The sequence below is a fragment of the Akebia trifoliata genome, chromosome 3 (genome assembly GCF_017979445.1).
Source record: "Akebia trifoliata isolate Shusen 1 chromosome 3, ASM1797944v1, whole genome shotgun sequence".
Classification (NCBI taxonomy): domain Eukaryota; kingdom Viridiplantae; phylum Streptophyta; class Magnoliopsida; order Ranunculales; family Lardizabalaceae; genus Akebia; species Akebia trifoliata.
In genome coordinates this window covers 32,237,008-32,248,381 of record NC_141377.1, presented here as the reverse complement: position 1 = coordinate 32,248,381, position 11,374 = coordinate 32,237,008, and the positions used below count along the sequence as shown (strand labels likewise).

The 11,374-nt window shown below is 34.8% G+C and overlaps 2 protein-coding genes and 1 non-coding gene across 3 annotated transcripts; 1 reads left to right on the top strand and 2 right to left on the bottom strand.

Moving 5' to 3' along the window:
- Positions 1-877: 877 nt before the first annotated feature.
- On the top strand, positions 878-1,544 carry LOC147406413 (zinc-ribbon domain protein). The gene has a single exon (XM_086434435.1). It carries the CDS (start codon positions 1,096-1,098, stop codon positions 1,423-1,425), a length of 330 nt encoding a protein of 109 aa, XP_086290561.1. The 5' UTR covers positions 878-1,095; the 3' UTR covers positions 1,426-1,544.
- A 1,043-nt stretch (positions 1,545-2,587) lies between these two features.
- On the bottom strand, positions 2,588-7,316 carry CH1 (Pheophorbide a oxygenase family protein with Rieske 2Fe-2S domain-containing protein). The gene is made up of 9 exons (XM_086434434.1): positions 7,161-7,316; positions 6,816-7,061; positions 6,258-6,362; positions 4,992-5,267; positions 4,722-4,869; positions 4,409-4,593; positions 4,158-4,270; positions 3,364-3,658; positions 2,588-3,144 (listed from the first exon to the last, which is right to left on the bottom strand). The coding sequence occupies exons 1-9, from the start codon at positions 7,236-7,238 to the stop codon at positions 2,998-3,000; spliced, it is 1,593 nt and encodes a 530-aa protein (XP_086290560.1). The 5' UTR covers positions 7,239-7,316; the 3' UTR covers positions 2,588-2,997.
- Positions 7,317-10,267: 2,951 nt separating this feature from the next.
- TRNAQ-UUG (transfer RNA glutamine (anticodon UUG)) lies at positions 10,268-10,339 on the bottom strand. The gene has a single exon. It is a non-coding gene; the product is annotated as a tRNA-Gln (tRNA).
- Between the last annotated feature and the right edge of the window lie 1,035 nt (positions 10,340-11,374).

The following is an 11,374-nucleotide window of genomic DNA, read 5'->3' as shown; positions in this document are numbered from 1 at the left end:
AGGAGGGATTTCTTTTTAGATACCCCCAAATACTTAATTAGTTATTTAGCTACCGCCCAAAAGTCACGATGCATTTGGAAAGAAAAAGAAGTCCCCACCATGGTTTTAAAACTCAGTTTCACGTCATCTCGTCCAGGCCTGATATCGAGTCGTTTCGGACGAGTTTTCTGTTACATTTGAGACATCTCGTTCAAAAAATAAAAAAATTTGAACATGAGATATTAAATATCGGTTAAAAGAATGACTTGTGCGTTTATATCGTTCAGCCCTGATAACGAGTTAACTTGGACGATACGTCTCGATCTCGGACAAGTTTTGAAACCATGGTCCATATAGCAAAAGACTTAAAAATGGGTTGGGTCTTATATGAGTATGTCCATAAATTCCAATCGGACTCGAATACTAGTATTAGATAGAAACATTTCTAAACCATTTGTTTTTTTTTTTTTTTTTAAACTTAAATCGGATCCGATCCAAACTTTGCTTCTTTGGTAATCGTGACTTTTAAACTCGTCCGAAACCGAGACGTATCACCTGAGTTAACTCGGTATCAAAGTTGAACGAGACCAACTCAAAAAGTCATTTTTTGACAGAGATTTACGAGTCACGTCTCAAATGTATAGAAAACTTGTCTGAGATGACTTCGTATCGGAGCTGAACAAGACGAGACGAGATACCGAGTTTAAAAACCATGTTGGTACTTGATAATTTGTTATAGTATACTATTCTATTTGATCATTTTATAAGAAATAATTTTTTTTAAAACAATTCATCATTTGGATCAAAACAGATATATGGATGGATCCACATACGACCTAGATCCAACTCGAATGAAGAGATATCAAATCATATTCGATCCATTTTTATTCAGATCTAGGCGAAATTCGAATTTTGGATCACTCGAATTTTCAGGTCAAGTCCAACCTATTTTATGCTTAAAGCCCAGCCCAAGCCTATAACCCATTTAGTCTCTTAGAGGGCACATTAGAGAAAAACCTTTGAGAACCCTCGAGAAACCCCGAGGGACAACTCGAAAAAAAGAATTCCGCAATTAAGAACGAAACTGGAAAAGAGATTTAACAGAGAGAAGAGAAGATGTTCTTCTTGTTTGTAGGAGGGATAGAGCAACAAGTTCGTCAGGTGTTGAAGAGAGGTGCAGGTCAATGCATCGTTTGTGGATCAAAGGCTGATCTTGTTGATTACGATAAGGTTTTGAAGATCTTCTTCGTTCCAGTATGGCGTTGGCCTGGCAAAGAACCGCTTCTCTACTGCAACAACTGCTCTCTTTTCTTCCCCCAAATCCAATCTCCATCTCCATCTCCATCTCCACCTCCATCTCTCTCTGATGTCCTCCGTTGTCATTCTTGCGCTCGTGTCGTTGATCCCGACTTCAGTTTCTGTCCCTTCTGTGGTTCCCCTCTCTAATCTCTCTCTCTCTCTCTCTCTCTCTCTCTCTCATGTAAAGAAAGGTTTTTATGTATGGGTTAGGATCATCTTTCAGTTAATTAATAATAGTTGAACTTCGAAGTGCGTTTTTTTTTTTTTTTTTTTTGAGAACTTCTCTTGGCACTCCAACTTCTTGTAACATAGCTATTTGCATTTTGATATGTTTTGATTTTATTATATATATATATATATATATATATATGCATTTTAGATATTTCATGAAGATGAATCCAATTCAAAATTTGTAAAATGGGATGATGGCTCACTTGGACTATGTTTAAAGAGGGGGAGAAATTGTATGATTTAAAGCTCAACCTAGTCCAAGTCTAGTAATTTGCTCCAACATTGATGATCCTTACTATTTTAAATTAACAAGTTAATTTGTTAAATATTTTATTAAATAATAATAAAATAATATTCTTTGATTTCTTTTTATATCTTAGGTTAAATGTATTTTTATTTTGTTTTATCTTATAAGTGATAGCAATCTAATTTCGAATCTCTATGTGTAGGGATTAGTATTGGTTGATAAGGTTGGTCTTTGGGTCTGGCAAAGCCAGATGCTACCCACAAAAAAAAAAAAAAAAACCAAAAAGCCAAAAAGCCAAAAAACTAACTTCTAAAACATTATTTTAGTTGGTTGCGTTTGAGAAATTATGTTAAGCTGTTGAAAAATTATGTTATGGTGGTGTGGTACATGGCAAAGTTGAAGTTGCAGCCATTGTGTATACATATGCAATGTCACCTCTTAGCCACTCATTGAAACGTACTCCGCACTTCACATACAAATTGTCGCCAAGGGTCCTTTAATTATCTTTAAAGACAACAACGATTCCATGCCTTGCATTCAACATCTCTTGTTACACTATTTATTCTACTATACATTCAAAATTGATCCCATCCTACATAGGAGAAAATTTGGAATTGGTTTTGAAATACTGCAAGGGTTAGAAGAAAAAATATATATATGAAATTATCTTGAAAAATAAGAATGTTTTGGTTCAGTCTTCCCCACCAATCTGGGCTGAAACATTCTTAGACAGAAGAAACTTCGCCTTGGATTTCAGTACGTAGGCTTTTAATTTAATGGTTTCAATTTCTAGTAATTCTTTGTCATCGATTTGGAACTATGGATGATAGATTAGGATCATAAAAAAGAAACAATGTGTTTCACTTCAATCACCTCCAACATAAAATCGGAAGGTTTGATCTGCCATTGTTGATACAATATATAGGGGGTAACAAGAATAAGATACTGGGCTCAACTCTGTACACAAACAATATGGTGTTCACTTTCTTATTTTACAAGGGAGACTTGACTTGTAGGTAGGGAAGATTACTCGTATGCTCTGATCAATCAACAGTTTCCGGTGGGCCGAGAGAGAGAATTATAAATGGGACTAACCCGACAATGCTATCATTCGGGTTGAATCATCCGCATTGTAGAATTCAGTCAATCTTAACCGCTTTTTTTTTTTTTAAAGAGCCAAAAAGAAGTTAGAACCCAGCGCAAAAATATGTCTCTACAAGGATTTGTTGAAGGGTAATTAATCACTTAGTGCCTCGATCAACTGCATCTCTCCAGAACCTGTATCTTACTCCTAGCTTGTCGTAGGCCACGGGCCAATTCCAAACATTTGCACCATTAATCATCCGGTCCTGTTGGCCAAGCACTAATCGTAGATCCTCGTTCAATACCTGCATTATATAATTCGGGAATTGAGCAAAGACATGCGAACAAGCAATCATCATAAAGTGAGTTGGCCATGTCATGTGCACCAAGACATTTAACTATATTAGTAGCTTCAAGCACCGAACTTTCTTCAATTTGGACACGTATAACATATTACGATTCAAGTGGTCCTTTAGATTAGCTAATTGGAAGGAACAAGGATTTCCTTAAGGCGAAACTCTTACCTTTTCTGCAAAATGCCTCCAAAGGAGGTGGATGAATGGGACATGTTGTAGAAGAGGAGCAAAGTCCAATGACATTCTGTACAATAGCCTTGTCTTGTGCCTAGATGAAGGCAAGCACACATGAAGCTGGTGAAGGTGGGTTGTGCATTGCTGGGTATTCTGCCCCTCAAGTTTTCCTGGCTTTGAGATTCCAATAGTTGAGAGGACCATACAAGGTGGCCGGAACTCCATGTCTATTGGATAAGGGTCCCAATATCCTTGCAGACCGGATGCAGGAGTCAAGAATTTCACCAAACTGAGAATTCAAACAATATGCAATGTCAAGAACAAGAAATTGTAACGAATGATTCAAAATTGTAAAGTGCATTGCTACTAAACTCCCAGGTCTAGTAGATCTAAATTTACTTGATCCACGTCACACGTTTTTGCAATATTTTTTTGTTAATTGCTATACTAGTCTATTTTATCATTATAATCATCTTATTATATAAGAATCCAGGTTATATTAAATTAGCAGAAAAGGATATTTTGAAAAGCCTAAAAATATAATTTTCAAAGAAAATATATAATTTAGATCTAAGCGGATATATGGATGCATCCATATCTAACCCAGATCCAACTCGGATCATGGGACATCAAAATTCAAACCATATTCGATCCATTTTTTTATTTGGATTTACTCCAATGACCCAAACCCGCTAAACTTGGATTTTGGATAAAATCAGATCCAATTTTATGCCCTATGGAAAAGTTTCCTGGATTGTAACGTTCAATTGATCATCTTCAAGACTAACCTGGGCACACTCCATCCTTTGGCGAAGGTGGATGTATGAGTGAAAGGAGCATGAGCAAGATCAAGAAGATTATCCAGAAGTAGTCCATGTTCCACTGGCAATTCCATGACAATCTACAATTCGCAAAGAGAAAAGAATTCAATCAATGCAAAATGTATATACCGATATGATAATTGACACAGAAATATGTGGTGTCATATGCATCTAAACGTAAACTAACATACTAAATGCATCGAAAACGTCTTAATTACCTCTGCGTGGATTTTAAATCCCGGAGGAGGTTCCAAGGAAGGAATAGTAGCCATTGGAGGGTCACTGCCAGGCCAAATCCAGATCATCCCCTCTTGTTCAAAGCACGGTAAAGATCGTATTCTCACGTTATGTAATCGGGTTGAAGGCATTTTCTCACATTTTCCATCCGTTGAGTATTCCCATCCTGAAATTCATTCATCCCTTATTATAGAAATAGTTACATACAGGCAAAAGCATAAATAAACATACAATATTTAATTACTATTATCATCCTTGATAAGTATAGTCGTGTTTGTATCTTGTCCTCCTTACCGTGGTAGGGGCATTGTATGCGACCTTCCTTCACTGAACCAAGGTCAAGAGGGCATGCTCTATGAGCACATGTGTTCTGAACACAACCAGGCTTCCCATCTTTACCACGGAACACGACCCACGGCTCCTCAAAGCAATCTATCGGAATCTGAAATCAAAATTTCAAAAGCTTAATATACAGAAAAACATTTATTTCTCTTTCTATTTCAAAAAATCAATTTCAATTTCATATAAGAAAGAATTAACGTATTTCATAGCGTATTATCGTACCATGGTGTCATATTTGAGGTCGATGGTGAAAGCCACGGGGTACCAGAAATTTTTCAAGTGGGGATTATACGGTTGAACAGGACCTGACACATTAAGCCTTTTTCGAGGTATCTTGTTTTTAACAGAAGTCTCAGATGTAGATGAAATGCTTGGACAAAGGGAGGTTGGGTCGGTCTCTGTTGTGCTTCTGTCTTGTAATAATCTATCGTTTACCAATTGTTCCATGTATGCTAGCTTGTCCAATGCAGTGCCAACTCTAGCTTCTGATATGTGAACCTGAAGATCATAAGGAAGCAAGAAAATGATTTATGTCAGTATGTGTATGAGGAGAAAGAAAAGCTTCACTCTAATTGAAAAGGAATAACTCCGGTGGATTGAGTTAGTGAGAGAGTATATGACGACACTTGAATTAACAAAAAAAAAAACAAAAAACAAAAAACAAAAAAGAGGCTTTAGTAGAACTAAAGGGTGGATCCAGATTTGTTTGGCCAACTCATAGTTATTAGAAAAATGGTTTAAAATCTCGTTTTGTTTTGATGTTTCAGATTTCTTAAAAATAAAAATGATACCAGAACATTTCCGAGACATTATTGAAACATTCTGATACATTCAAAACATTAAAATTGAGTCTTCCAGAGGATAACTAGGTCAAAGGGCATGTCATGAGTTTGAAAAGACAGTGGTTTCTCAAATATTTACTTAAATATGTTGGGTAGAAGATTCATGCTACTATTAGCCGACCCCTAATTTTTGGGATAAGGCTTCAATGACGATGACGACAATGTTGGTTTATGCAGAAATAAAATCTAATCATCAAATTTTTTTTTTCTTTCTTAATGTGGGTATCCCCACCCTTTGGGCAAGACTAATTCCATGGTCACATGCACAGCCCCCTTGGAAAGTCCTACATGCAACTGGTTGAGTCGAGGGTCAACCGGACCCTGAAGGGTGGCCCCAAGGAATTCATTGCTTCATGGGGTTTCGAACACTTGACCTACTCTTCCTGAGGAGCTTATCAAGGCTCAGCTTGCCAGTAGGCCAACCCCTTGGGGTCATCATCAATTCTTGTTACAATTGTCATTGAATCAGTTCAATTTTTGAATCATGATCCATTCACGGGGAAAGTACACGAGTAGGAAAGTATGTAGCTAATTCACGGGAAGCCCAATCAGTATCTGTATCAATTGATTTGTCAAAAACATCTCATTTTGTAAAAGATACTAGACATGCTCAGCAGTTCATGCTCTAAATTAAAGATAAGCAAACCTGTTTGTGAGCCTGTGCTAGTTCTTCTTGTAACCCTGCAAGCTCTTTCTTTATTGTACCGATAGACTTATAGTCTCGTGCCAAGGGATTTAGAACTTCCACCACCTACACCAATATCGTCCTAATTAAGAATGACTAATCCAACACATAAACATGAGAACCATAAGAAGCTCATCAATTTTCAATTTCACACACACACACACACATATACAAAAGCCTTGAACTTCAAAATTTTGAAGAAGAAAAAAAAGTAGAATGTTTTAAGAAAAACAGAGTAATACCCATTATGGCACTAGATCAGACTCATCAATTTTCAATTTCAAACAGAAAATTCAATAAAATATTTTTAATAATAAAAAAAAAACATCATAATTACAAATTAGAATTTTTTTGCCAACATTAAAATTTTGGGAAAAAAAAATAAAAAACAAATTGGAAAGAAAAATCAAAGAATACCCATTGAAGCACTAGATCAGACCCATCAAATTTCAACTTCAAAATTAAGATTAAAAAAAATAATAATAAATAAATAAAATTGGATATTAAAGCCATAGGTACCTTCTCATGAAGAAGCATAATTGTAAGTAGATCTTGCCGAGCCCGCCAATCGCAGTACTGAATATCGAATCGAGCTAACTCTAGAGCTTGATTTACATCCAAAAATTTCCCTTTACACTGTGGAACTCTAGGTCTTGGATCCTCAACTTCAAAAATAGTACTCCAAGAATTCTTCTTCTCCACCAATCCTCCTCCTCCTTCTTCTTCTCCAAATATAGCAAAAACCCTAAACCCTCCTCTTATTCCCTGAAAACACCCCATTAACTATAACTATAACTAACTTAATCAAATCAACCCAACTTTTTTCAACTAAATTTAGCAGATGGGTTTATAGAAAAATCTTACCTTTTTAGTGTTTAGTTTTGAAGATCGACAAAGAGAGAGAGGGAGAGACAGAGCTGACGCTGTTGCTACGGTGTTCATGGCGAAAAAGACGGTGACGAGAGAACAGAGGAGAGAGAAAATTTTAAGAGTTTTATTTTGTGGAGATTTGTTGATAAGTGGTTCATGTTGGATGCAATCTCAGTTGTCCTCCCATTGATTGACACGTTGATGAGCTTAAACTCCTTTACTGCATACGTGGCATCTTCTCTTCCCACATGTTTTGTGACAAAGAAGGGTTTTGTTGCATAAGAGTGGGGTCTGGATATCTTGCAAGCATGGATTAAGATGATATCCAACCAGATTTTCATGCCTCAAATATGGTTTGACGCTCTTTGTCAAAGTAATGGTTGAGAGTGAAGGGTGTTAAATAATGAAAGATGCTATTGGCACCCCAACTTTTACTTATTACATCTCAATTTCTTAAATTATTTAAGAACAATGATTGCAAAACCTATTTTTATGAAAATATATACTAAAAAATCCCTTCTAAAAAAAATGGACTCTTTATCAAATATTACTTTAAAAAAGATTTGTAAAACAAAAATATCAAAATTACCCTTTCAATACTTTTTTTTTACTTTAAAGAAACGTGTTTATTTAAGAATATTTAAGGTACTCTTATGTTTTAAAATTAATGGCATATCCTTTGACTATGGTCATTTCTTACAGATTAGTTGAAAAAATATCTAAATAAAAAAAAAATCCTTATTTTCTCTTCCCAAAACTAGTCATCTTTAACTCATATAGATGATAATGATGATGATGATGATGGAGATGAGTATAGCATCATCATCATCATACTAATTTGGTTTACGTATATTAGATTTATTAAAATATATGGATAAATTAAAATAATTTTAAAACTCGACCTGAATATCCATTGAATTGACTCAACTAAAAAATTAGTAAATCAACTCAAACGAGTCAACTAAATTTTTATTGAACTTATGAATAGCTTTTAATAAATAACATTTTTATTTTTTATTTTTCACAAGAATATTATTAATCAAATAAATTGGTCAACTTTTTTGTTTGACTCGGTATATTTTTTAAGTTTACTCAGCCAAGTTTATTCAAGAAATTTGTTCCACCAAATTTAGGCCAAGTTACTAAGAAATCAACTTGAGTTGACTCAACAAATCAAGTTCTATATATTACTATCAAGTCGATTTGGATTTTGCAATGACTAGGCCCCCAAACATGATAGAATCAACTTGCCAATCCAACTAGGCCGAGTTAGCTAAAAAGTGTACCAATTTTGATTATAAATTGTATCAAGTGATTGATTATATATAATATTTTTGGTGGATAATAAAAAATAAATATTTTATTTATTATAAACATTCATAAATTAATATTAATATAATAAATATGTTATTTATTTTAATTTATATATTTGGAAAGGTCTAAATATTTTAGACCATACATTGGTCTACCTACATGTCAAAAGTTAGTTTTTATGATGATGACCTTCATCCCCATAATTGTCATTGTCGTCTAAGAGGATTGAAGATGACTAGTTCTTAAAGAAAAAATTAAGGCATTTTGGTCATTTAGATAATTTTCCTTAACCTATAAGAAATGACCAAGGTCAATGGGCATGTCATCTATTTTTAAAGTTGTTAAAAAGGTATTTCTAATATTTTCCTTTAAAAATATATCATTAATAGATTAATATTTTATTGAATGAGTCTTAAATGATTTGAATTCTTATTAAGAGACTATTCGGTATATATTTTCAATAAAGAGTCCTTCCCATTCAGGATCCATTTATTTATCACACCCTATTTAAAGATTAAAACACACCCTTCAAACATTACAAAGGTTTAGTTCAAATTATAATCTCAACATTAGGACACTCATTTAAACAATTTCATTAGTTGTTTACATTTATGATTAGGCTCATCTAAAATCTTAAACCCAAAACTAAAAATATAGCCAAAAAAAAAAAAAAATCAAAAAACTTTTATTGACACCCCAACTTTACTTATTCTCAACCATTCACTTATTTTCTTATTTTTAATTGGAGTGTAATAAATAAAAGTTGGGGTGCCAATTGGGACCGACAACTAAAGTAGTTGTGTTTTCTCTTAATAATAACATTAAACATAAAATTAAAAATTAAAAAAATTAAGAATAAATTTTAGTAAAAGTTATTGTGCCTATAGAATCACTCAAATTTCATGCAAGTGCCAATCAGAAGTCTATAGAGGTGATTATTAAGAGAAGACCTTGAAAGTATTTGAAAACCAAAAATTTCCATGTTCCCATTTTAATTGCATGAACAATTGCAATGTCAGCAAACCATATATTTGTGCAAGAATTTTTCCTCACATTGTTGACATATTCTTGAGTCTGAATCCTTTCAAATGTTCAAATGGGGTCCACCACAACGCTCATTGAAACACAACAGACCAATATTCATCGTAAGCCATTTTTTGGTCAATCAATCACGCCTTGAGTTCATCAATAAGACGCGATTTTCTTTGAAGCTTGTTTCATTGATCTTTCATTTAGTATTGATGTAGCATTTACCAAAAAGACTCTGATGTTTAAGTTAATAAGTAAATTCAAATCCTCCCAAAAGATCATTTTAATTAGAAATTACTTCCTTACTCCCTAATTTTGATTTATTAATTTCTTATTGACATTGATTATAAGATTTTAGGGATTCACGGGTTACCCATGACGTAGATTTTCACAGAAAATTACACCTTAGAACAATTACAGCAATTGTTCCCTTAAGAGTGTATCTAATAATGTAAGGAGATGTCCATGTCCACCTGTAGACAGGACCAGATGATTTTCAAATAGGGAGTCAAGAGGGAAGTTCTCGGATGCGAATTGTGCGTGTGGTGGTGTGTGTGGAGTGTGTGGGTGTATGTGGGTGTGTGTGGAGTGTGTGGGTGTATGTGGATGGGATGGGGATGGGGTTTGTGTGTGAGTAGAAAAAATGGCAATTATATTAGCACAATCTACATTTGCAACATTAATAATGTCTCCTTGACAGTTGGCCAAAGTTATTGACTCTCATTGGAATCCTAAAGTAGAGAAATTTATTAAAAAATAGGTCCTACCGGGATTCGAACCCAGGTCGCTGGATTCAAAGTCCAGAGTGCTAACCACTACACCATAGAACCAATTACGTAAATATTTGTAATTATTATAAACTTCTTTGGTAAATACTTGTTTTGTTCTCATAAGTACCACCTTGATAACCATTAAGGAGATAGATGTATCAAGGATTTGGATATTTATTTTGTTGTATAACTAAATATTGAAAAGTTAGTAAATTACAAAATCATCTATCATGCTTGTGATCATAGAACATGTTTGTGGGGGCTCAAAATCCTACCACATTTATCTGGCGTCCATGTATGACCTTAGGATCCATGTTAGAGTCCCCATTAGACACCTCAACCACTTCTAGAGGCCAACATCTTTCAACGAGACCTCATCATGACCAAGGTACTCTGTACACCAAAGTGCCCCAGCTTCACCTGAGCCAAGGTATTCTAGGTTCGTGATAAGGGACCAACTGCCTAGGATATGCCCACTTGCTTGCGGTGTGTTCAACATTGGGTGAGGTTCACATTCATTCTACTTGCATTTAGCACATATTGAATTATTTGGTGGACAGAGAGTTTGACCAAACAAGCATGGCAACACCTTTGGTCAAGCCAAAGAGTGCCCGCAAGCCAAGCTTGATCTTTTCCTATAAAACAAGTTGGTGACAGTTGAGATGCTACCTCCAATATTTCAGCAGACACGCCCCGACTATTGTCAAACTACCGAAGGATATTCCAAAATGAGTCTCATAGCATATAAAAAGAAGTGTTGAGGCATATCCAAGGTACAACAACCGTGGGCATCCAAAGAGATATTTTGGTTGTCCGAGGAGACACTCACTCTTATGAAACCATTAGAAAAGCAGATTATTGATCGATTGTAGGGCAGCAAGCAGTCCCACTTTTTGAGGTCTTGCCCCCTACTTTTTGTATAAAAGAGGGGAGGTCAAAGACCATGAGACTTTTACGCTCATTCTAACAATAAAAAGAACCAAGGATTTAAAGAATGTGATATGTTCCGAAGGGTAACAAACTAAGAAAAAGTCAATTGAAATGGCTTGAAGCTTGATGTGTTCAACAAAGATCGATTTCGAAGCAAAAGAAAAT